At 42.1% G+C, this 27,631-nt stretch overlaps 1 protein-coding gene across 3 annotated transcripts in view; it reads right to left on the bottom strand.

Annotated features, from left to right (window-relative positions):
* RABGAP1L (RAB GTPase activating protein 1 like) overlaps nt 1–27,631 on the bottom strand; it is a 140,419-nt gene that overhangs the window by 64,865 nt on the left and 47,923 nt on the right. For all 3 annotated transcript variants that reach the window (XM_081865142.1, XM_081865144.1, XM_081865143.1), the window contains exons 14-16: nt 11,257–11,370; nt 3,228–3,302; nt 1,619–1,744 (exon numbers count right to left, since the gene is read on the bottom strand). In XM_081865142.1, the coding sequence (XP_081721268.1) occupies nt 1,619–1,744; nt 3,228–3,302; nt 11,257–11,370 (315 nt within the window). The remainder of the gene's footprint in view (nt 1–1,618; nt 1,745–3,227; nt 3,303–11,256; nt 11,371–27,631) is intronic.

The following is a 27,631-nucleotide window of genomic DNA, read 5'->3' on the forward strand; positions in this document are numbered from 1 at the left end:
ACTGGCACCTCAATCCCCCTGAATAAGGTGAGGCCTCCACACTCTTATTACAGGGATCTCTAGGTCCACCTTCATAATCTGTGGGAATCACTGCTATAGAGGTGAGGGCAGCTATAGGTGTATCCACCAGCAGCACCTTCAATTGTGACGTAACCTTGCCAGGGAGAAAGTAATGCCTTCAGGTTTGAGTTTAAAAAGATTAACCCACTCTGTCTTTCAGATATTTCTGAATGATTCTGGAAAGCAAACCAAGAGACATTTTGGTGGACCTTGCAGGAAGGCTGCATGTGTTCCTTTGGGATACGGAAACCTCTGAAAGCTGGAGAATGAAGCATACCTTTGGCAATAAGGTAGGGAACTACTGAGGTAGGAAGGATATGTTCATAGCTAGAGACTGTCTCAGTATCTTCCTCTAAGAGCTCACTCTACTCCCATTCTTAAGGACTGGGGGAAAATGCCAGGGTTAAGTTACTTCCCAACCTTTGATTGAAGAGGGGCGAGAGAGTTTACTTGGTTTTAATTCCATTTCTCATTCCCCTCCATCTGAGTGGATGGCTTTGAGGTGGCCTTGAGGCATTGGCTTGCCTTGGTGAACTCAAGACTGCTAAGAGGAGCCTGTGTAGGAGCTGGTGGATTAAGACCTATGACCCCTCTTACATTTCTGTCTGGACCTGCGTCCATTCTTTTTGTATTTGTGCTTTTTTATATTTGTGAATCTCTGAAACTCATAGCAAGATAGGGGTGGGGAGCACCCCTTGAATGTCTTGAGCCACCAATTCCTTCACTGGCCCCAACTCTGTATCAATCTGGAAAGGAGGCACTTGCAAAAATCACCCACACCAATTCTTGGCACCAAAAACGTATTCTGTGTGCCGAGTGTCCTCTTACCTACCCTATAGGAGAGGAGAGATGGCTGGACTGCCTTCATTTGATACTGCTTTCTTTGACTGAGTTATAGAACTGATGGGGACTTCCATGATATAACTGCACCTAACCCTGGACTCTCCCACTCAACCCAGTGCTGGGAGTGGGATAAGGATGCAACAGCAACTACCTGTAGTTTCCCTTAAGTGTCCTTGTTACCCTTTTCTATCAGGGGAGGAACAGAGAAGCAGAAATATAAACTTAAATTAAAACTAAAGGCAAAAGGTTCTGAATCCAAGGCTGGCCTGATAGGTCAGGGTGGTCTAAACCTCTGGAGAAGCAAGATGTATCCTGCCATTCTGTTCCAGTGGAGACACCATTCCAGTGTTGTCAAATACCCCTGGGGAGGCGCAGGAGAACACTTCAATTATACCAATAAAATGTGAAAGTAAATTTAAAGATGTATCATTTCTTCTTTAGAGAGCAGGAAACTAGGATATAATAAAGACAATATGATATTTCTGTATGGAGATAACCTTTCATATGAAATAGATTATAATTTTCCAGTTAAATGCAATGAGACCAATGGCAGTCCTTTTACTGGAAGTAGCTTCACAAAATAATGTATGCACAAGAAATGCACACTTGTTTCCACACACATCAGTTCTCAGGACAACACTAAAGGTTTCAATGGTCCCCTCCCTTGGTTTAACATTTTTATAATGTAAAGATGAATTCCTGAGCCAGAGCTTACCTGTATAAGTTTCTCCAACTGGTAAAATTTGCTGCGAAGATCTTCTAAGTTGTTTTTATAGAGGTCCCGCAGGCCATAGTCATACATTATCCTCACCAGCACACAGAATGCTTGCTCTTCAGGCATCTGCATGGAAACCATTTAAATGAACAAAGTGGCCCTCATGTGAGCTCTGTAATGCTTTAGCCCTAGAATGTATTGTACATAGAGGATTATATGCAAAGGGTGCAAAGCAAGCAAACAAAAGCATTTCTCTAAATATTGCATTTAGAAATTACATTTGATTTTGTGAACAGCAAGTTCTATTATTCTATAAATTATGGGCATTACAATCCATGCACCTGCCATTTTAGTTATAGTACTAGTGATGCTGCTGAAGTACAAGTTGACAAAATACAAATATATTTCAAGCTGAACTCCCTCAAACCTGAAAACAGTCTTCTAAACCTGTTCTATAAGCACAACGGGAGCCCTACCTGATAAAGTGTTTCTGTCCTAATGACAGAGAATAAAGCTAACAAGCAAGTTAAGCATTTGTGCAAGTTTAGAAATGGAGCAATAAGACCAAGGCAGTCAACTCTCCACCTTCTGATCTTACAAATTCCAGGTTCCTAAGTAAACAAACTCAATAAATAACAATGACAGATATAAAGGTAGAAATCTAGAAGTGTGAGCGCTGTCCATTGTGTTTCATAGAGGGCTACAGAACCATGTACTCAAAACTAACTTTCTCAGGAAAGGAGCATGAAGAACTGAAGCAAATAGTGGTGACAAGAAACGAAGTTATAGGCTTTATAGGCAAATGAAAATCTAAGCAATCATTGGGTCCTAACAATATCTACCTGAGAATTCTTGAAGAACTCAAATATGAAATTGCTGAAAACCTTACAAAAATATATAACTTGTCTCTCAGATCAGTTTCCATACCCAAGGACTGGAAAGTAGTAAATTTATCACCAGTTTTTAAAGGGGGATCCGGGGGGATAGTTAGCTTAATATCTGCTCTGTGAAAACTGGTAGAAATAATTACTGAATATAGAATTATCAAGCATAAAAAAAATACGTTTTGTTGAGGAACCAACATAGGATTTACCTTTGCACAACCTATCACAAAAATGTTTTACAGTTTTAGAGAGCATAAAGAGACAGATGAGCCAATACATAATGTGCCCCATGGCTTTCAGAGTTAGATACAACTTGCCAAAGACTCCCGGGTAAGTTTTGCAACCATGGGATGACAGGCCCTCTTGCGGATCAGAAAAAGGTTAAAGAGTAGGAAGCAGAGTGTAATAATAAATGGGCAATTCTCACAATGGAGGGGCATATACAAATGTGGAATGTGTATTACGTAGCACCTGTAACAGTACCAGTTCTGCAGATCAAAGCAGTCGAGTGGGCAAATATGGGAGTGGGAAATGGAGGAAGCTAGAGGCAGCTAATCAAAGAACAAAGGAGTCCTGTTCTAGTTTCATTCTGGACAAAAGGAAGCAGCAAAAAAAGAGGATTAAACAGGAAAGGGAATCTTACAAGTATTTGAGATATGGAAAGCAAAAATCTTTTAACTGCTTTGGCTCATTAAGCAAGAACATCATTTCCATGGTGTACTCACGTGCAGCAGCAGAACAGCAGCTAGAAAGGAATGACCCTGACAATAACCAATTTCTTCATCATACACTGAATATGCCTGTAATAAAAAGACAAGTTTTATTACAATAGTGAATAATGTCAGTCCATGTTCACAATTCAGGTGATGGTACGAGGTCTTTCCAGAATGGCCTGTTCTAGTGCTTTATTTAAAAAGGTGTAAACTTAAAACTTAGCCTGCAACGCTCCACTGCTATGACAGACTAGGGTTGGACACTGAAGTTGCAGGCAGTTGTCATGACTTGTCCACAAAGTGTTAATAGGTTAAACATTACATTACATAAGCCGGCATCAATGGATCAGAGGCCCCTTCCCAGCCCTTGTCCATCCCTCAGATAAGGGAGTAGCTGACAGGCAGACAGTATCAGAAGCCTCTCCTTCCCCAACTAACTGAACCAAAATGAAGGCTTCAAAGTTTGAAAGCAGATAAACATGTATAAGCTCATTCTTGCAGCAACAAACAACTAGTCCAGGGGTTATCTTGACTACCAATTTCACCATTTTGAACTACGCAGGCAGCTGTGAATCTACCGCAGCAAAACCCTGCAGTCATCTGGCACTGGTTTTTATCAGTGAGGGCATACTTAATCACTTGCATCAGATAAATTAAGATTCCTGCCCCAAAATATTATGCAACTATAAATAAACTATAAATCTTATGGTATCTTAAAGACTCTTGGCTAATGAAGATACCTTATGCACCAGGTGAATTACTATTATCCCTAATAAATACTATTTCCATTAGAAGTAGGGAGTGGGGATCACAAAGTGTCATGGACTGACACCAAGGCAGAAAAAGCTCACTGAACAAATGAAAGGAAGCAGCAATTAAGTATATGTGTGTGCATGCAGATAAATCTGAAAGCACGATTCAGTGGATAAAAACAGAATACATGCACACAGAGGAGGGACTCAGGAAGGATGTCTAATGAGTTGGTTAACAGGGAAGATTTTGGATGCAAAGTCTGCAAAGGGTGAAGGCAGCCTACACTTTGGGAGATACTGCAAACATATAAATCCTTCCTCTCAGATGCTTTTAAAAACAAAATTATGGTACTATTATTCATGATTTTGCTTGGATAAAGTTTAAAGTTAGGGGACGCGGTTGGCATTGTGGTCTAAAACCACTGAGCCTCTTGGGCTTGCCAATCAGAAGGTTGGCAGTTCGAATCCCCGCAACGGGGTGAGCTCCCATTGCTCAGTCCCAGCTCCTGCCCACCTAGCAGTTTGAAAGCACAACAAAAAAAGTGCAAGTAGATAAATAGGTACCGCTCCGGCGGGAAGGTAAACAGCGCTTCTGTGTGCTGCTCTGGTGTCAGTGTTCTGTTGCGCCAGAAGCAGCTTAGTCATGCTGGCCACATGACCTGGAAAAAATTGTCTGCAGAGCAGACAAACGCTGGCTCCCTCAGCCTGCAAAGCGAGATGAGCGCCGCAACCCCAGAGTCATGTGCGACCTTTTTAAAATTTTGATAAGCCGAAGTACCATATTTACTCAAGTCTAATACACCATTGAATCTAACATGCACATCAATTTTCAGAACCTTGAAACAAAAAATATTATTTGCTGGCGAATGTAAAGGTGCCATGAGATCTAATGTGCAATTAATTTTTGCAACATAATTTGGTCAAAAAGGGTGAGCATTAGATTGAAGTAAATATGGTTGTATTTTTCCACATCCAAAATTCATTGCCAAACATAGAGAAAGAGACATTAAAAAAACTGCTTTATTTCTTTAAGGAATCTGGGACTAATGAATTAAAGCAATCTGAACACTATAGTGCTGTGATTGATAGTTCTTCTGCTTGCATTGATTGCCCAAGGACTTCATCTATGTTTGAAATAAATAATATCCTTTTTACTAAAACATGATGAGAACAGGGAGCCCAAGATAGGAGTGTCCTTAAACATTTGTTCCTTTTTTCCCACCACATCACATTATCCTCTTGCGTCTGAATAGGCTATTACTACTGTTCATAATTTTGCATTGATGGTAGCTTCATCCATTGTTACAACCCCACATGGACAAAGAGTTTTAAATTTCCCAATAAGGTAATAATAACAAATAATTTTACCCTTCACTCCTACCAAGCATCCAGATAAGACAGAAAATAATTACTTTTAAAGTTCATGTGATATTTGTGATCAAAACCATTTGGATCTCTGAAACAATCTCTGATAAGAAAAGCTTATATTTTTCCTTGAAATGACAGAATTCTTCTCTGATCAAAAATACTACATTCATTACCACATTTCTTCTGACAAGCCCTAAAATGATTCTAACTGGCAGAATTGACAAGAAAGTTTTTTAAAAAAAAAAAAAAAAAAGAGCGAATACATGTGGTCTTTGAATGAATGCTTTGTACAAGCACAACAATAGGTACTAGTATTTAAATATATAAAGGTGAAAATTCTCTCCCCTTCATCTTCTCCATACAAAGACAGCAGTGTTTCTTCAAATGGAAAGACAGACAATGGATGCAGAAATTTCCTTTGCTAAATAAAGGATGCCACCTTCTGTGCTACTGTTTTCCATGTGGCATCAGAATGAACTTGGTTTCAAGGCAACACAGGCAAGGCTAAACCATATAATTTTGCAAAGACACCCAGGTGGTAAGAAGAGAAGACTATATAATGGTTTGTGCCTTGCCTGATAATACATGGCAGCTGTGTCATCTGCCAGCAAGCAAGATTTTTAATGCCAGGAAGCCATGGGAGTATTCTTGTCAGTGTTCCAAATTCAAAGTAGGAGCAACCTTGTTTTGTTTGGACCCTTCTATACAGAACCTAAACTTTAAGTGAACACCAGAATTTGACATCATTGCAGACTAGAACACAAAATGTTTAAATTGTATAATAGCTATGAGCATGGGACCTGACTAGAGACTGCAAAAGCATATATATATATATATATATATATATATATATATACACACACACACACACACACATACATACATACATACATATATATATATATATAGTTAAAATCAAGAATGTTCTACCCATTGTATATCAGAGAAAAGATGACATGAATTCTGAATCAGTATCGCACTGGTTAGTTAAGACTATAATTATTAATTCAGTATTAATTCAAATCATATGAACACATGTCTATTGTTCAAAAATCTAAGAGCAGATTGTGGAAATCCACAATAATTATCTACAGTATAGTGGGCGGTATTTAACTACTTTTTACTCAGAAATACCTATTACAATTAATGGACTCACCTTATGACTAAGATAGGTCCATTAAATTTAACAGATCTATTCTGAAATTAATGAACTAATTTCAGTGGGTCTCCCCTGAGTAAAATGTAGTTATCATTCATCATGTCCATAGAAAGTTTCTTCCCAATTCCAAGCCAGTTAATTATTAATTTACAATGCTGGTGGGAAACTTCCAACTGTATAGATTTGCTTTTAAAGCCTCAAAAAATTAAAAACACTTAAGTACAGCTTGTGCTAATATAGAAAAATAAAACTCCATTTTAGTTCAAGTACTGCAGAAAGACATCATAGGTGCAACATGAAGAAGTCAAACAATTATTTTAAACAGAATGTGGCTGATCACAACTGCTGCATGATGAGAAATGGCTGCTCTTTCTTCCTCCAAGCTTTGAACTTCAACAACACACCCTGAGCAGACGTAACTGAGATTTTTGCAGACAGCCATCCTCCTTCTAACCTGATAACTAAGGTGCAAGGTAGGAACATAAGATGAGCCCGCAGGATCAGGCTGTCGTTAAGTAGTGATCCTGTCAGTGGCGTTGTTTTTGTTTTTAAAATGTTTTTACGGTATTTATATTCAGTGTTAGCCGCCCTGAGCCCAGTCTTGGCCGGGGAGGGTGGGGTATAAATAAACTTTTATTATTATTATTAGAACCAAACTTGAACTCAGGCTTCCAGCCCAGCGTCTTCTTTTTCAGCAGACATTTTAAGGAAGTTTTCTGCTTTAATGATTATTTTTCACTGATTTTATCCATTGTATGCTTCTATGGATGCTCATGCTTAGTACTAAAGGTAAAGGGTAAAGGGAACCCTGATTGTTAGGTCCAGTCGCAGACGACTCTGAGGTTGCGGCGCTCATCTCGCTTTATTGGCTGAGGGAGCCGGCGTACAGGTCATGTGGCCAGCATGACTAAGCCGCTTCTGGCGAACCAGAGCAGCGCACAGAAATGCCGTTTACCTTTCTGCCAGAGTGGTACCTATTTATGTACTTGCACTTTGACGTACTTTCAAACTGCTAGGTTGGCAGGAGCAGGGACCGAGCAACGGGAGCTCACCCTGTTGCAGGGATTCGAACCGCCGACATTCTGATCAGTAAGTCCTAGGCTCTGTGGTTTAACCCACAGCGCCACCCGCGTCCCTATGCTTAGTACTACTACTATAGTTGTACTACTACTACTACTACTACTACTACTAATAATAATAATAATAATAATAATGCTGTCCAGTGGCAGCAGCTCTCCAGGGTTTCAGGCAAGGGACCCTCTCAACTCTAACTGGAGATGCTGGGGATCAAATCTGGGACCTTCTGCAGGCAAAGCAAGTGCTCTGCCATTGAGCTATGATCCTCCCCCACCTGCTTTAGTGTTGAAGGTCCCACAGAACTTTGCATCTGCCTAATCCAGACATTTAGGAGACAATGTGAAAGTGCTGCTGAAGGCAGCCAATTAACCAAGTTGAGACTGACAAAACTAAAAATAATTCCAACAGATACTGCCCGGCAGGCACAACTGCAGCAGGTTGAGTTTAGGTCCCATTTTCCAAGGGAGACTGCTTTGCAGTCACATATTGGCACAGGAAATAACCACATGGTAGTCCCTGCAGGAGCTCATTATGTAACTTAGCCCCCTATACAAATGAGCAGCAGCTTTCTAGCAGACATGTAACAATGAAATAATTTCCAATTATAACTTCAATTTAAAATGCACTTTCCTTTCAAAGCCACCCAGCCTCTTGAAACAGGGGTGCTTAAGGCTGATATGAAACATTCTGCATTTAGAAGAATATAAATGCAGAGCAGGACACAGGACAGGCGTACACTTGGCCATCCTAACTGGGATCCTAACCCTTATCAATATATGTGAAAAGTGCAATCAATGCATCGGAGTGAATTTTGTAGGTCACTAGATTTCTAAAGCTGTGCTGATATAGATGACAATACCTATATATACCAAAAGCCAAATACTGCATCAGTAGTAGCTTGAGCATGTGTTTTCAAAGACAAAAGTTTAACAGTTACATTAAGTGTACAGGTACAAGGTCCAATACATTTGCTCAACTCATAGCAGAGGAGCAGCCCAGCAAAGAACTGGAGTGTGAAAAAGGGGGAAGAGGTTTACATTGCAACTAAGGGTAGAGTAAGTGCCTCATTCAATGGCTTTTCAATCTTACACCCTGCTTTCAAAATGTATTTAAAACTCTTTGTTGAAAAATAGAGAAGAGAAGATCTGTTTTGTTTTTGTTCTTTTGACAGAGTATTAACCTGGGCAAGCTGGTATATGGAGTCTACCAAAACATATTAAATTCTACTCATTAAAATCACAGCAGTTGTTTCTCTAATAAACACAACTTGCTTTAACTTGAAAATGTGAAACAACAACATCCCTCAAATTAAATTGTGCATTGCTGTCACAGCAATCCAAGAGCTAAGATGAGGACTTTTACCAATTATTTTGATTCCCTGTAGTAAAACACCTTTTAATATACATGCAAGCAAAAAGTAGGTCACCAGTATTATTCCACAATGTATCAAATCCTAGAAAATTAATCTGTTTATATGGTAAGGAAAGGAAACGCTTGAAAAAATAGTTATTACCAAACATCTGACTAGGCCAGTTCCCTTCTAGGAAGCCCTTTGCAATTGTTATTTTCTCAGTAACTAACTTAAATCTTTCATGTTCTGTTTCTAGGTACATGTAAGAGAACATCCCATCCTTATAAATGAAAAAGATCATATACAGAAGTTGAGGCTATACCAAAAATTTGTCAGATAATAAAATGGTTTCTCCATACACACAAGTCCAGATTTGAGACAAAAAATACAGGAGATTCCCCACTTACGAGGGGTTTACATTCTGGCCTTTGTGTACACAAGCAAAATGTGTAAGTGAGAAACTTCATTTTTTAGTGGCTTTGTTTTCCATTTCCACCCCCTCTTGCACTTTCATTTGGAAGGGTAGGAGCGGAACAAGGGCCATCTAAAGGGCAGCAGAGACCCCCTTCCTACTGCCCCTCGCCCTCAATCTCAGCCACGCAGCTGAGTCCACTGCAAGAAACAGCTTCCCCCCATCAGCTGTTGAGCAGGGCAGCATAGCAGCAGAGAGAGCTCCTGAACACCATTTGGGGGTCTGCGTCAGAAACCTTTTTCACTATCAGCTTTAGAAGTATAATGAGTTTTCTCCCCAGAAGTGTATTCCCAAGTTCCGTGACCCCAGAGAAGCTGGGAAAGTTGCACAGATGAGACCTGCTGCAAAGCAGCTATCCTGCCTCTCAGCTGATGAGCACAGTAGTGCAGCAGCAGCAGCAGGGGGCTCCACACCATAGCTGTCGTGTCCCTTATTTGAAGGGAAAGTCCCTTATTCCAGCGCCATTAAATGTCCCTTAAATGATGTCCCTTAAATTTCAAAGGAAGCAGCTCCTCTCCCTCCCTCCCTGCCGGCCAGGGAGGAGGGAGGCTCCAACTGTGTTGCTTGGCTGTGTTGCTCACCCAATAAGAAGTCTAAGAACGACTGGGGGGTGGAGCTTGCATGCCTTGTGTGTGGCTAGTTAATGCAAGCTGAGGGGGTTTTTGAATGCTGGCCGTCATTTTGTTGCACGTGCTGCTGCAAACTTTGCAGTGCAAAGCCAGGCCGGGGAGCCATCTTAAGTTGAGGCTGCATAGGCCTTGTGGTGCATGTGATTCAGATTCTATTCAGTTGAACCTCTGGTTACAAAGTTGGTTGGACAGTGTTCTCGAAGCTATCCAGCATGAGTTTGACCAGACTGCAGGAAGACAGGAAGACTGGAGTGCCTGGAACAGGTGAGGCTGCAGGTCCCTTATTTTGGCTGCTGGTCCCTTATTTTCAAGGCTGCTGGTCCCTTATTTTCAAATCTGTAAGTTGACAGCTATGCCCCACACACCTTTTTCAAGCCAGCACCAGAGCCCTGCTCCTTCATAATCTACAGAAAAATTCTTCCGGGCTCCGGGAAGGGTCACAAGGACTCTAGCTCTCTTCTGCCATTTCCAGGTTTGAATTGAATTATTTACTTATTTCCTAGCACAGCACATAAGGGGTGTGTGTATGCCTGTACTGCATTCCAGTGATTAGATTCCAATGTGGAGTACAACAATTAATAGTCCCAGAGCTGATTAAATCATAATAGAATTATAGAATATGGACTTAATGATTTAGATACAATGTAGTGAACAATGTATTATAGCAGGACTGTTAATCCTTCAACTTCCCCAATTTGATCAATAATCCTCTCCATAACAGCAAATTTGTGGCAAAACAAGTTTGTTCTAATCCAATCTTTTGTTTGTTTGTTTGTTTGTTTGTTTGTTTGGTCTCCAGCCCATAATACTCTTACAACAATCCAAAGAATGTAACTATTAATATCTCTTAATATTTAGGAAGATATAAATAAAATAGTAAAGGTAAAGGGACCCCTGACCCTTAGGTCCAGTCGTGGCCGACTCTGGGGTTGCAGCGCTCATCTCGCTTTATTGGTCGAGGGAGCAGGCGTACAGCTTCCGGGTCATGTGACCAGCATGACTAAGCCGCTCCGGGCGAACCAGAGCAGCGCACGGAAACACCGTTTACCTTCCCGCCGGAGCGGTACCTATTTATCTACTTGCACTTTGACATGCTTTCAGAAATGGCATTTAGAATAATATATGGAAACTGTGTTAATATATGGAAGCTATTAAGAAGTGTGTAAAATGTACTGATCAATGGGAGTGGGAGCTAGACTTTTCAATGCAAATTACATACAAATCTGGCCGTACCTTACAGATCTTATATAGAGATTCCTGCCCATCTCCTCCTGTATCTTTAAAATATTCATGAGCTGGGAATGTACGATGAATGTCTCGTGTAATGACACTCTCCTGGGATGAGTCCTGTGAAGAAAGGGAGAAAATAGCATATGCAAACTACACTTAAAATGAGGAAACCAAGATACTTCAACACAGAATGAAAACATATACAGTACTTGACAGGTTATAACACTACCAGAAGGCTTACCTCAATTGCAGGATGGAATCCAGAACATGTGCCCCATCTTAACATTTGCAGGAAATTATTAGTCATTTAATAGGGCAGCAGTAGTAACTGCTTCATACACCCGCAAAACAAAAAGATTAGTTTTTCAACTTTGATGATACACTTTGGAGGAAGCCATGGTGGCACTTGGCGGGAGGGGGGGGGATTACTGACTATAATGCCATCTCTTGATATAAGCAACCATGTCCCACCACTGCTGCCACGCATAGGAAAACAGATCCCTCGGTCCAATTTGCACAAACACACCAGTTTGGGTATTTGTGTGTCTTTCATTTTTATATTTCAGGGTCTATGAAACCCACTCTCCAAACTTCCCATGAAGGGGGCACAAAAAAGGACCTCAGATGATGATTGCAGGGTCCAGGTTAGTTCACGTGGGGAGAGGTGGTCCTTGAGGTACTAGTGTTCACATCCACATAAAGATTTATAGATCAAATCAGCACTTTGAAAAGATTCTGGAAACAAATTGGTAAGCACTGCAGACGTGCCAGATTTGGTGTTATATGTACTGGCTGTCCTCTGATTTTTTTAATTGCAAATTGGTGTGTCTTCAGCGCCTTGCTCTCATGGAAGGATTAACACATGATATGCGGAAAGCAAGGGGCTGAACTACATCTAATCAAGTCGACACCGTATGGTTTCTGCTCATTATTTTCATAAATATATCTCTTGGGAGCTCAGAACCTCTAACTATCCAAGCTGAGTTTTAGAGGGGCATTATCATATAGTTGCTTTACTTATTGTTTATCTGATTTCAATGCTTATTACTTTTCTCATATGCATTGTAACAATGAAACATAAGAGATCTGTAACTGTTTGATTTGCTATTGTTAATCTTTATAGCACTTCAATTTATAAAATAAAAATTCTTAATATAAATAAATAAACAAAAAACCCAGCACAATGCATCATTGTATTGTATTGGTATTGGTAGCCAGTGCAATCACTGGTGTTGTACGTTCAGACTACCCTGCTCTGGTAGTAGTCCAGTCTAGAGGTCACCAGAGCATGGGCAACAGATGTTCAGCTGTCCCCACCCATCGGTCGAAGCTGTTGAGCACCTGTTGAGACCCCCCAGTAGAGGGCCCACTACGAGTCCCTGGACCCACTGATGCTCCTTCTATGTGTTGCTGCTGCCTGTCCACTCTTAGGAGCATAGGAACCTGCCTTAAACTGAATCCAGATCAGTACTGTCTGCACAAACTGGCATTGGATATCCGGGGTTTCAGATCGGACTCTCTCCCTGTCCTACCTTTAGATCTCAGGGATTGAACCTGGGACTAAACTGTGTGAGAAAGGATAAGGAGCAGTGATCTCTGCACACCATTATTTTACCCATCATTACTAAAAACCTGCACCAAAACATATTAAAAAGGAATATTTTACAATAGATTGATTACATATTAATAAAAAACAAAGCAAAACATTAAAATAAATATAAATTTACTATCGTGGACTTGTTGGATGCAAAAAAATCGTGGGAGAAGCCAGCTGGGGAACATGGATGCAGCCAAATCAAAATCAATACAAATGAATACAAATTTGAGGTTCTGCCCCCCCCCCAAACAAAAGCCTGCTGGTTTTAACCTTTAAAGCCCTATACGGCCTAGGACCCTCGTACCTATGGGACCGCCTCTCCTGGTATGTCCCACAGAGGAACTTACGGTCTGCAAATAAAAACATATTGAAGATACCAGGCCACAGAGAGGTTAGGCTGGCCTCAACTAGAGCCAGGGCCTTTTCGGCCGCGGCTCCAATCTGGTGGAACGCTCTGTCACAAGAGACTAGGGCCCTGCGGGACTTGACATCTTTCCGCAGGGCCTGCAAGACAGAGCTGTTCCACCAGGCCTTTGGTCAGGGCGCAGCCTGACCCCCCTCCTCTGGCAATCTGCACAGAATTTTGCTTATTGGTTGCCATCAATTTGATTTTAATTAATTTTTATAATGAAATGTTTTTAGAATCGTTGGATTATTTTGATTGTTGTTAGCCGCCCTGAGCCCAGCTTCGGCTGGGGAGGGCGGGATATAAATAAAAATAAAAAAATAAAAGAGAAGGGAGGCCACGAGGCAGAGACTGATTCTGGCATGTGAAGAGGCATGGGAGTCTACCTTGCCCCCGGGTCTTCCAGAACCAGAAGAGGCATGAAGACAGAGGAAGAGAAATTAGCTTCACACAGGTAAAGTCTCAGATTACTTGGGGGAAACTCTGGAAAGGAGAGGAGGCAGGGACCCTGAGTCTCAGCAACTGCTTCATGGGGGCAAGACCTGCCAGAAATGAGTTGCTGTGCTCATTCGGTATAATACTCCTGTGCAGATCCTGTTTTTGCTAATAAAGAGTTAGCACCAATTTGCTCTCTGTGATTTACTGCTGGCCCTCTCCTGTCATCTACATATTTTCATCCAATCATAGTTATACCACATAAAATGAATACCAACAAGTCCGCAGAAAGCTGTGCTGATTGCAGATCTTAAATACTCTACAACAGGGATGTCCAACCGGTCGACCACAATAGACAGGTTGATCCCCGGGTGATAGCAGTCGATCACGGGCTCATTCTCCTCCACAGTGGAAAAAGAGCATCTATGCGCCTGCTTTCCTGACCTGGAGAGAGTCAGTCGTCGCTCGGCCGCCAGCACTGGTGCCCTGCTACTTCTGCATTTTCGAAGCCCCTGCCAGCAGGCTGCAGCAAGTTCACTCCGGCAGGAGGCTTTGCGGATCCCCCACCGTGCTGGTCTACCCATGCAATCGTGTGGCAGTAGACCGTTCCTGGTGCCCATCCTCTGCTTCCCTGTAGTGGCCTGACCAGAGGGTAGCACATAATGGGAGCATTGCTGGGGACGAAGGTCCACCTAAACACCGCGAGAGCGGTGGAGTCTTTATTTTGCTATCAACTTATGGCATCCCCCCCAAAAGAGCAGACGAGCTATGGCGCACCGCTAAAAAAAGCTCAACAACTGTGTGTGTGTGTGTGTGTGTGTGTGTGTGTCCAAAAATGGGTAGATCACTGCCAGTCCCCCCCCCCCGCCAGGAGCAGATCGTAGTCTCTTGGGAGATGTCCATCCGTGCTCTATGAAATAAGTGCAATAGGCAACAGATGGTATAAATCCCTTAGTCAAAACTAATGAAGTTGAACTTTTGTACCATGCTAATTAACAGAATACATTCTGTTTTCCCTTCAGTTTGAAAAGTGTCACAAACCACGAAGACATTACTCAATTAGCAAAAAGAGATATTATAATATGATACACAGCGCTTGTGGCCATGATGGCTAAGATCTACCTCCACTGCTGGAAGCAGAATGCCTCTGAATGCCAGTTACTGGGAAATCACAGGTAGGGAAAGGGCTATTGCACAGAAGACCTGCCTGCAGGCACCTGGCTGGCCAATGGGAAAACAGAAAGCTGGACTAGATTTGGTCTAACTCAGGAGGGCCCCTCTTAACTGCCAACTTTAGCTAGCAGGACATAAGCAGTGCACCTGTGCAGGCCTTGGCCCAGCAAGATGAATAGGAAGAGCCAGATTTGTTTGCTTGCTTGCTTGCTTGCAACCACCCCTCAGCCATGTGTTTTCCCTCTGATATCATCTGGTACCCAAATCTGATGTCATCACATCTGCTATAAGGCCCCTCTCTAGTTTGGATCACATTAGGAGCTGTGCAAATGGCACCAGAACAGTAGTACAGCGTGATGTAATGGTTAGAGTGTTGAAGTAAGACCAGGAAGACACAGATTTGAATCACCATTCTGCTGTGGGTCAGTTACTGCCTCTCAGCCTAACCTACTTTGCAGGTTGCTTTGAGGATAAAATCAGGAAGAGAACCTCACATGCTATCTCAGGCTACGTGGAAGAGAGGTGGGGCATAAATATACAGGTATCCCAGCCCCCACTTACTTGGGGGTTACATTCCAGGCCCCCATGAACATAAGCAGAAATCATGCAAGGGGAGGAGCACCCTCTAAAAAGCCTCTAAATGCCCATTTTTTCCTGCTCTCCAGCACTCTCTCTGACTCATGGGGACAGCTCCCCCCCATCAAGTAAAAGAATATAAATACTTAACTGACCAATTACGTCAGTTCTGCCCCCCCTAACAAAAGTCCTGCCAACCGCCCCAACAAAAATCCTGGCTATGCACATGCTCCCACTCTCTCTTCAACTAGAGTTGAAGCTCTGAGGGTGGCTGGAGACTGGAGCACTGGCGGAAAAGCAATGGCGGCCGCACACACCAGCTGCTAGGCAACTGGTGTGAACAAAAACAAAATAACAACATGGTAGAGGATTTTTCACCTGCCTTGGAAGCCCATTTTTTGCTTCAAAACTTTTGAGGGTAAGAAAGAAACCTGGAACAGCACTAAGAACTGATTATACAATGTGTCAGAACTTGGAGAGCAGCTTTGCTTCTTGCATCCCACCCAAATTACATCCATGAATGGAAAGACAGAAATCCCTAATTCTGCATTTTGAAATCATCCTGAAATCTGCATGCTGTACTGCAATTAAAATTCAGTGTGCATAAGTTGCTCTGGTAGAAGAACCTCCACAGAATATATTCCTCAGGCTCAATCCTGAATAGTGCCGCCATGCTAAACCTGAATGGCTCACAGAAGCAGAGCGGAGGAGCCAGAAGATGAGATGGTGGCCAGAAAAAAGAAGCAGCTCACATATACTTTTCAATCCTCAGAAAAGCTGAGATAAGAAAACTGGAAAAGTTATTTGGGCAGCTCCATCCTTCTCATCTCCTTAGCAACTGAAAACATCTCCAATAACCATTTCAGCAGCACTTGCCTCAGGATGATTGGTATGAGCTAGAAATAGCACATTCCACCATCTGCTTTTGTATTCCAGGGCTAGCAGTGTTCACACTTCGCCGGTACTATGCCTCATCAACATCCAGCAGCCAATAGTGCAATACACCAATAGTAAGGGGGGGGGGAAGAATTCTTACAACAATAATTAACAACTGATTTTCATCAGTTAACAAACCCCTACATTGATAGAATATGAACCTTAGAAATCAGATTTAATAACCAGCCTCAATAAGCAAGTTGGATGACAATATCAGTAGACAATATTTTCAAAAAAAACAACCCTGTGGGAATGAAGAAGGGTGGCCAATAAGTGAAAGGCACTGAAAACCCTGGAATATATTATGTATATGCACAAAATTGCATTTTCAAAGGAGGTGGAGGAGGAGGAGTTTGGGGGGGGGGAGAGAGAAGAGAGAGACTCAAGCTGTGGAAAGAGGAAGGCAGCCAATTCAGCTCAAGTTACTACTAAAATCTTTTGCATGTTTAGAATGCCAACCTCTTGAACACACCCAGCCAATATGATATCCTCCTTTCACTGTTTTTCTCCCAATTTAAGAGAAAATATTATTTATGCCAGGCCACTTTTATTTCATTTATAGAATTATACCCCCTCTTTATGGAGAGAGATCTTTCACAATTCACCAAACTACATTATTATTATTATTATTATTATTATTATTATTATTATTATTATTATTTAAAAAATATTCTTCCCTGTTTGATTTGCAAAATGTTTATCTAGTTTTCCTGGATATAGGTAGCTGAAATAAATTTTATTTTGTTTTCAAAAAAGAAAACCCTTTTGCCTATCATCCTCTGACTCACTATTTTTACTCACTAAATTAGACTTCTTGTATTTCCTACACAGCAGCGTTAATATAATTAACATGCCACAGTACACTTGCCATTCTACAGTTTTTTATTAGTTATTTTCAAGCTGACCTATTTCTTGTCACTAGATCATTTCCAACTGTTTAGGGTGCATACTCTTCACTAGAATGCTCTGACTATATAGTTAGAACAGCAACATAGCTTACATACAAATGCTATGTATGTTCCCTAAACACAGCATCAAAAATGCAGGAAGAAAATATCACTTGAACTAAACCAGGCGTCAGCAAACTTTTTCAGCAGGGGGCCGGTCCACTGTCCCTCAAACCTTAAGGCGGGGACTATATTTGGCGGGGGGGGGTGAACGAATTCCTATGCACCACAAATAACCCAGAGATGCATTTTAAATAAAAGGGCACATTCTACACATGTAAAAACACGCTGATTCCTGGACCGTCTGCGGGCCGGATTTAGAAGGCAATTGGGCCGGATCCGGCCCCTGGGCCTTGGTTTGCATACCCATGAACTAAACCATCTTTATACAGTTTGCCACTGCTGGTCTGTACATTTTAAGACAGACTCATAACAATTCATTTTACAGAAGTAAAAATGAACAAAATTAAAGGTTACATTAAGTACTGTCCCTCCACTGACAGAATACATCCATCTGTGGAAAAGGATGGAAGGCAACTGTTGATGGTTCCCCCTCCCCTTCCTCCACCCCAGTTCCTTCTCCAAAAATCCAGTATTTTTAGGATTATAAAAGCCAAACTGCCCAAGTGGTAAAGTCAATGTAGTAACAATCCATCTAAAATTTTCCATCTGAGGTTCCATATGCTTCAAGGCACCTGAGCTACACTCATTAATTAGAATCACAGTCTCACAGTAGAGTTGGAAGAGACCCCCAAGGATCATCTGGTTCAACCGCCTGCAATGCAGGAATTTCGACTAAAACATCCTTGACAGGTGGCCACCCAACCTCTGCTTAAAAACCTCCAAGGAAGGAGAGTCCACCACCTCCCGAGAGAAACAGTTCCACTGTCAAACAGCTCTTACTGTCAGAACCTTCTTCCTGGTGTTTAGTCAGATTCAGAATCTCCTTTCTTATAACTTGAAGTCATTCAGTTCAGGTTCTAGCCTCCGGAGCAGGAGAAAACTCCATTAGAGAAACAAAAAGACTGAAGCAAGCCAAATTATCCTTTGGAAATAGTAATCCAGGCATAGGCAAACTCAGCACCTACAGATGTTTTGGGACTACAACTCCCATCATCCCTAGCTAACAGGACCAGTGGTCAGGGATGATGGGCGTTGCAGTCTCAAAACATCTGGAGGGCTGTGTTTGCCTATGCCTGTAGTAATCACTTCCTCTCCTCCCCACCCCAGAACAAAGCTGCAAGCTACCTTCTCCAACTTGCACTCATTATAAGGGGATGTGAGCCTCCAGTTGTTTACATGTTATTGGGAACATGAAGCTTGCATTCTTCATCTCCCTGTGTTAATGAACAGCCTGGTCCTCTTGTGAGCGGTGGTTCTGGAGATCTCCTCCATCAGGGCAAGGGGGCAAAGAATGTGATCACACTGTAAGGGGGGCTGTTGCTGCTCTTTTATTGGCTAAATCAGACAGTGTTTTCCTGCAGCCTTCCCTACTGCAGGGGGAAGGGCAAGTAAAGTGGCAAAACCGGTGGCTGTGCTGCTGGAAATGTAAGTGGTACATTTCAGAACCCTTGGCACTTCCCTACCACAAGCTAGCTGGCGTAATGTACCTAAGCTTCCTTGGTGGCAGAGCACGTAAGCAATTATAGCAAGACCACAACTTGAGCACATTTAATTTGTGTGCATTCAGCTTCATGCTAATGACAAAAAATTTAAAAGGGGGTGGGAAGGGTTCTGGGGTAAATGACTTTGGCAATCCCATCGACCATCGAACCCAATGGGTTTTAATTATGTACAATTTTGGCTTTAAGCCTGATCCCCAGAACAAAATCCCTGTGTAGGTTCTGGGCTTACTGTATGTCTCTTCTTTTCCTGCTCTTTCTCCCAAAGGAGCCAAGAACCAAATCTTGTTTCTAGCACAGGGTACATATGTGCAGCAGAACAATTTCCATAGGGTTTATAAGAACATAGTTCCTGTAATGGATGTGCCTATGTGTAGAGTAGTTAAAGCGCAGCACAGGGGGAAAGTATTTATCATTATTATTCATGCCTTAATTACCTTTCTCCCACGCCATCTGAGGCCCGCTATTTTTAAAGAACTACTCTCTACAGTAATGCTGTAATTATCTTCCCCCAAAATAGATTGTCCTCATCCCTGCTCACACAGCTCTGCATATTTTAAAATTACCAATATATCTCTATGGAGACCTCATTATTATATTTATCTCACATAAGTGAGCTCAAATAAACACACACATATACATAATTTTAGAGTGTATGATGCTGGAAGGACTAAGTAATCAGGATTATCAATTTACATAATAAAATGTTTCTGAAAGTCAGTAAAATGATTTGCCATATATGGAATGAACAAATAGTAGAGCAACCCCACAGATGAAGCTTGCATATAGGAATGCTCTGATGTGAGTCCATTTCCACGCTGGAAAACACACGGAAAATATTTGATACAAGGTGTGGCTTTCAATTCCCCTATGTCAAGACCCCCCCAAGGAAGATTACTCGGTGATCCCGCCAAGTGGTATTCACAGGATGGTGTTTATCCTGTTTCTGTATTTAAATTACTTAAAATATCCACAAGATCCACTGTAGGCTCTCCCACACAAACACTTTATATTAAAAAAATACCTGTTTTCTTTATCCCTTTATAGTTCAACTGCCACCATTTATTTCCATTCAATATCTTTATTCACCTTTTCATTCCTTGTACCCAGTAGCTGGCTGTAGCCATAGGATACCCTGACCAAAAGGCTAGCGCTTAGAAATCAAACCAAAATAATTTATTGCTGTTTATTTATAACTGGTGGCCTGTTATCTAGCATTACTCGGGAATTCTAAAAAGTCACTGCAGTTTTGAAATCAGTCGTTAAAATATTCCTAGAACCTGTGCTGAAAATCTTTGCCAGCAAAGTGGTTTCCCAGATGATCCACGGAGTAGCGATATGGGGCATGGACCCAAATGCTAACAAAGCCTTAGAAATAGTGCAGAACAAATTCCTCAGGAAAGTGCTCTCACTCCCCAATGGGACCCCAGCTGCTCTTCTTCGTGCTGAAGCCGACGTGACAACAATACAGGCTAGAATTGATTACCTGTGCCTAAATTATGTGAAAAGAATTCAATCTCTTTTGGAGGAGAGATTCCCCGCTATATCTTACACAGAACGGGAACAGACCAAATGCTGGAAGGTTGGAATCCAACACCTCTTGTCCCAATATCAATTACAAGATCTTCAGGTGACCATGAAGATGGATAAGAGGCACTTAAGAGACTGTCTCTTTAGGTCCTATGCAGAAAGGGATCTAACCATGACTGCTTCTACCAAGAGCTCACCATGATTCCTACTTACCAAACGGAGCATGCCTGAGCCAGATACCTGACAAAGCTCCCACTTGCCATATTAAGAATCGCTTTTACAGAACTACAATTCCAATCGATGCCCTCAGCGGTGTTGGATGGACAGTACGGCAAAGTACATTACGAAGAGAGACTCTGTCTGTGTGGATAACCCTGCATCGAGGACCTGTGCCATTATTTATTGCAGTGCCCATTATATATAGACCCAAGAGACCGATTTATAAAACCCCTGTTTACGAATGGGACACATTTGAATAGGGTGGAAAGGGTGAAATGGCTGCTGAGCAACACCGACGACTTTGTTACTTATAAAGTAGCACTCTATGCACTGGCAGCTAAGATCAGGAGGAAGGAACTAGACAAAATAGCGGTCAACTGCAAAGGGGATTCGGATATTTAATTTGGCACATCTTACCTGAGAATCTTCTGCTATTCTATTCTATTTAATGCAACAAATAATTTTAGTAGCCGTGACCGTGGTTTTATTGTATGTCTGTGCCTGATGATTTTTATGGTTATTGTTGTTTGTTTGTTTTTTGTTCTCCTTCTGAATGATGCCATGGCCTATGGCTAGTGCAATAAAAAGTTTAATTGGAAATTGGAAATTAGTTAAAATATTGCACTTCTGAAAGATTCAGTCTGCCATCTTGATTCAGAATGGAGTCCAATTGTATCCAAACAAACAAAAACCTGCTCTTTGCTCTCAGGAACCATTATACAAAATTTTGTTTTGATACCTTAAGTGGTGTCCAAATGCACTGTAAACTCTCTCACACACACTTTCCTTTATGCATAAAAATGCCACATCAGAATCTTCAATCTGCATGAAGTCAGAGCATACCCCTCACTGGAGGATTTGTAGTGCTTCACCACAATCCTAGATTTGCACGAAGTCAGGTTGAGGGAGTTGAACAAAAGTTGTATAACATGGCATGGGAATGAGAAGGGAAACTGAGAGGGAAATGGCAGTTCTAAACAAAGGCACCCACATTGCACTGCATTCCTGGTACCCTATGTTGTCTTCAGCATGAAGTTCCAGATTCAAGATAGTAATTAGAAGAGATATTCTAACAACAAACAAACACCCATATATGCCCAACACACAGCAAGTGAACTTAACTGTCTCTGACAGGCTTGCTCTTAAGATTCTATTCATCTTCACAGTAACATGAACAGCATGGAGTTTGCGCACAAAGGGGCTGGCTGCAGATAAGGAGAAAGGAGGAGGGATGGAAGTGGGAGTGGTGGACTGTAGGCAAGGAAGAGTTGAAAAAAGGAGGAGGTGGAGAAAAGGGGGTGAAAGTGATAATGGCTGATGCGTGCAGAAGAGGAGAGAAAAGAAGGCATACAAATGGGGGTGATCTATGTGAGAGTTGGGAAAAGGAGGAGGGTGGAGGAAAAAAAAGGAAGGTGAAAATGCGGGTGCAAAGGGAGTTGCAGTGGGGTTGAAGAAAGCAAGAGGCATGAAAAGGTTTGAAGAATAGGAAGGGATGGCGGCTTAGTAGTTGCAAGGGGGAGGAAGATGCGGGAGACTCCATGGGGTGGTTGCACAAAAGGAGGGGAAGGAGGCATGAACATGGGGGGGGTGAAAACAGGTGTGCAAAGCGGGGCTGCAGAGTAGAAAAGAAGTATCTTCAGAAATGGGGCTGGGGAAGGTGAAAAACAAGCTTAGTACAGTGGTACCTCTGGATGCGAACGGGATCTGTTCCGGAGCCCCGTTCGCATCCTGAAGCGAACGCAACCCGCATCTGCGTGTGCGCGGGTCGCAATTCCGTGCATGCGTGTGACGTCCTTTTGAGTGTCTGCGCATGCGCGGGCAGCAAAACCTGGAAGCAACGCATTCCATTACTTCCGGGTCGCTGCGGAGCGCAACCCAAAAACGCTCAACCCAAAGCTACTTCAACCCAAGGTATGACTGTAGTTGCGTGGGATGTTAAAGTGAGGGGAATGGCAAGGGGTTGGTGAACGGTGGAAACAGGCACACAGACCCTGTTTAACAAATTTAATTACATATAAGTGGTATAATAATAATTGGGTTGGCAGTTGCTACCAGCTGTTACTATCACATACTTTTAAGATGATGCTACATAACATAAATGGTGACTTTGTTGCTTTAAGAAAGTTTCTATGAACTTGTTTTAGTTCTAATAAAAATCCTATAAAAATCCATAAACCAATTCCCCTTCCTAGCTTCACCACAGTTAATTCACAGGCTTGTTCAGAGGAAGGTCTCCTAATGGACCAATCTTAAACTAGCCATTTTGGATGTTCTTGCCTTGAATGCTAGGTTCAACTGTTTAACTGAAACCTCAACTTATACAATCCTCCTTAGCAACTGACAGTTTAAATGGCACTTGAGCAGGCTGCCAGCAGAACTCACAATAAAACTCTCAGGCTCTAAATTGGGAGCATAAAAGGCTAAGGTTTTTTCTTCTTCACCCAGGTAACTATTTTCAAACTAAACTGTGTCATATCGTAACATTCTTACTTTTAAAATTTACTGCATAAGAATTTGGGTTTCTCTATACCAGTGGGTCCCCAGATGTTGTTGGACTACAACTCCCATCATCCCTGAGCTCTGGCCTTGCTAGCTGGGGTGATGGGAGTTGTAGTTCAACAACATCTGGGGACTCACAGGTTGAGAAAGGCTGCTCTATACCCTTCCAACTGTCCCAGCAAGTGTCAATAGGGACTATCTGAGAATGTCAGTATGATGGCTGTTACACACTGATCTAGGACAGCGCAGCTCCAAGAATCACCATTCAGGAGCATTCTCTTCAAGCATATGATCATTAGCAATGACTCCATTTAGGGGTTTTTTATTAGTAATTTTTATTAAATTTTCAAATTAAACATCTTTTATGATGCCATACATTCATTGACCTCCCTCCCTCCCTTTCCAATGTTCATTTAACTTATCCACCATTCTTGCATATTTTAATATATCTATCTAATTTAATTCTCCTATCAGTTCAAAATATGTTATACAGTGGACACTCGGGTTGCAAACATGATCCGTGTGGGAGGCACGTTCGCAACCTGCAGCATTCGCAACCCGCAGCACCACGTCTGCGCACACGTGGGTTGTGATTTGGTGCTTCTGCGCATGTGCCAAAACCCAAAAGTAACCCATTCCGGTACTTCCGGGTTTGGCGTGGTGTGCAACCCAAAAACATGCAACCTGAAGCGTCTGTAACCCAAGGTATGACTAAAAACAAAAAAATCCTTCCAGTAGCACCTTAAAGACCAACTAAGTTAGTTCTAGGTATGAGCTTTCGTGTGCATGCACACTTCTTCAGATACACTGAAACAGAAGTCATCAGACCCTTCTATATAGTGAGAAGGTGGGGAGGGGTATTACTCAAACCTTACGCCAAAGGATAAACGGACATAAATCTGACATCAGGAATCACAAGACAGAGAAACCAGTAGGAGAACACTTCAATCTCCCAGGACATTCTATACAAGATCTCAAAGTAGCTGTTCTATTACAAAGGAATTTCAGAAACAGACTGGAAAGAGAAGCTGCTGAATTGCAACTTATTACCAAACTTAAAACCATGGAGAGACCTGGTCTGAACAAAGACATTGGATTCTTATCTCATTATACATGACAAAGCCATTTTTCACCTTCTCACCCCTTGCTTTTTCCTGTAAGACCTATTGCAGTCGTTAAGAGTCGTCAACAGACTCATCACAGCTATCTGCCAATCACCACCCTTCTGAGTAATACCCCTCCCCACCTTCTCACTATATAGAAGGATCTGGTGACTTCTGTTTCAGTGTATCTGAAGAAGTGTGCATGCTCACGAAAGCTCATACCTAGAACTAACTTAGTTGGTCTTTAAGGTGCTACTGGAAGGAATTTTTTGTTTTGACTATGGCAGACCAACACGGCTACCTATCTGTACCAAGGTATGACTGTACTTTTTAATTCCTTTAATACAGCCAGCGTTTTTAACTGTGCACAATTATTTTCAATATACTCAACAAAACATTTCCACTCCTCTTTTAATACCTGTTCTTCTTGTTCTCTTATTCTACTTGTTAGGTCTGCTAATTCTGCATATTCTATCAACTTAAACTGCCAATCCTACTTACTAGGGACCTCTCTCACTTATCATTTTTGGGCTAACAAGATCTGAGCCACTGTTGTTGCGTACATGAATAAGTTCTTCTGACTCCTGGGAACTTGTGTCTGAACAATTCCTAACAGAGATGCCTCTAGGGTTTTTTTAGGAAAGTTGTTTTAAACACCTTTTTCATCTCATTGTATATCATTTCCCAATAAGCAATAACTCCATTTGGTGGGTGGGTGAGACTGCTGGGCCAATGAGCCTTATCGCATGGCAGCAGCAAACTGGTGAGTAGTTCTGACAGCTGAGGAAGTGGCAGGGAGCTTACCAACTTTAGAGATGCAATAAGCTACCTCTCCTATGGAATCCCTATGTGAGCTGCCCTGTAATCTGTGGATGAAGGGTGGTATGCAAATTTAATAAATAAATACAGTAATACCTCTGCAAGGGACACGGGTGGCGCTGTGGGTTAAAGCCTCAGCGCCTAGGACTTGCCGATCGAAAGGTCGGCGGTTCGAATCCCCGCAGCAGGGTGCGCTCCCGCTGTTCAGTCCCAGCACCTGCCAACCTAGCAGTTCGAAAGCACTTCCGGGTGCAAGTAGATAAATAGGGACCGCTTACTGGCGGGAAGGTAAACGGCGTTTCCGTGTGCTGCGCTGGCTCGCCAGATGCAGCTTTGTCACGCTGGCCACGTGACCCAGAAGTGTCTCCAGACAGCGCTGGCTCCCGGCCTATAGAGTGAGATGAGCGCACAACCCTAGAGTCTGTCAAGACTGGCCCGTACGGGCAGGGGTACCTTTACCTTTACCTTTATCATATCACCCCTTAACCTCCTCTTCTCCAGGCTAAACATGCCCAGCTCCCTTAGCCGTTCCTCATAAGGCATCGCTTCCAGGCCTTTGACCATTTTGGTTGCCCTCCTCTGGACACGTTCCAGTTTGTCAGTGTCCTTCTTGAACTGTGGTGCCCAGAACCGGACACAGTACTCCAGGTGAGGTCTGACCAGAGCAGAATACAGTGGCACTATTACTTCCCTTGATCTAGATGCTATACTCCTATTGATGCAGCCCAGAATTGCATTGGCTTTTTTTTAACCATTGTGTACCATGGATCCCTAGTTTGTTGCTGAAACGTCTGGCACATGTATGAGGATATACAATTCATGCAGGGCACTGACTAAAATTGATTGGCTTTTTCGTGTAAACAGAGAACATGGCTTAACACACAGGTTGTTGTTTTTATATTGATTGTGTATTTTGTGGTTTTATATTTTTATTTTATTCTGTGAAGCGCCCTGAAACCTGTGGGTATAGGGCAGTATATAAATTTAATAAATAAATAACATACCTTAAAATGGCAACAGGGAGCAAGCTGACTTTCAGGGACACCTGACCATCTTTGATTATTTTTTAACTGAAGGACCCCCGAAAGGCATCCAAAGAACACTCGGGTTTTGTGTAATGCAGTCTGAAACCCACTGATCTTTAGGGCAAACATTTTTTCCTTGAAACTTGAACATCTCCCAGATCATTCAAGACCACCCAGAGAAGTGCTGTTAGTTGTCCACCATGTTACAGAGGGTCACTGGCCTCAACTAGAAGTTGGGCATTTAGTGTACCAGTCCCATGCTGTGGAACACTCTTCCAACAGAGATCTGGCAGATACCCCCACTTTTGACTTTTGAAGACTTTTCTATGCTGGCAGGCCTATGATTGCTTCATATTATTTTTAAATATTTTATGTACAGAGCCCTAATGTCTTGTGAGAGAGTAATATATGACTCAGGTGGCGCTGTGGTCTAAACCACAGAGCCTAGGGCTTGCCGATCAGAAGGTCAGCGGTTCGAATCCCTGCGACGGGGTGAGCTCCTGTTGCTCGGTCCCAGCTCCTGCCCACCTAACAGTTCAAAAGCATGTCAAAGTGCAAGTAGATAAATAGGTACCGCTCCGGAGGGGAGGTAAACAGCGTTTCCGTGCGCTGCTCTAGTTCACCAGAAGCGGCTTGGTCATGCTGGCCACATGACCCGGAAGCTGTCTGCGGACAAACGCCTGCTCCTCGACCAGTAAAGCAAGATGAGCGCTGCAACCCCAGAGTCGTCAGCAATTGGACCTAACGGTCAGGGGTCCCTTTACCTTTAATATATGAATACTTTATTAAATAAATAAAATATTAAAGACACATGTAGTAGTATTCTTCCAAACACAGGTTATGAGAAGCCACAAATGCAGATGGCAGAGACATTAAGGTAAGAGTGCGCCAACCTAATTTGTGAGGTAATGAAAACCTGTCAGTGATATCCTGGCAAGAAGCTGGCAGCAGAAGAAATGAGTATAGCTAGCTCTTTTTTCGTATGGAGAAAATGTATACACTTTCCACAAAAGTTAAGTATATTAAAAACAGTACCTTTTCTTATCCGCCTGCCAGCCCTTTGCGCACATTCACTCAGTTTACAAAAGTTGAGAGAGATTTTTTAAAATATCAGTGATTTACTATGTCACTTAAACATGACATGTATTGGAAAAGATAACACAACATTAATAGGATTAACTTCAACATTTCACTTATTTAAAAAATAGAATTACTTTGCCAGTGCTATAATCACCTTTAATTGAAATGACACATTAGCTAAATTTATTCATGTTACTTAAAAGCAAAATTTTTAGAATTGAATAATCCTTCTTAATGGCAGATCAATGTCATTTCCACTTAACGGCTACTAATATGAGATCTTTAATTCTGCTCTAAAAGCCCCACATCTTCTGCTTTTCTTTTCTTTTCTTTTTTTCCTTTGAAAGAAAATAAACACATTCACTTAAAATTAAAGAAAACCAAAATTTATAAAACCACCACACCAAATCC

Source organism: Podarcis erhardii (assembly GCF_964252035.2).
Source record: "Podarcis erhardii genome assembly, chromosome: 6".
Classification (NCBI taxonomy): domain Eukaryota; kingdom Metazoa; phylum Chordata; class Lepidosauria; order Squamata; family Lacertidae; genus Podarcis; species Podarcis erhardii.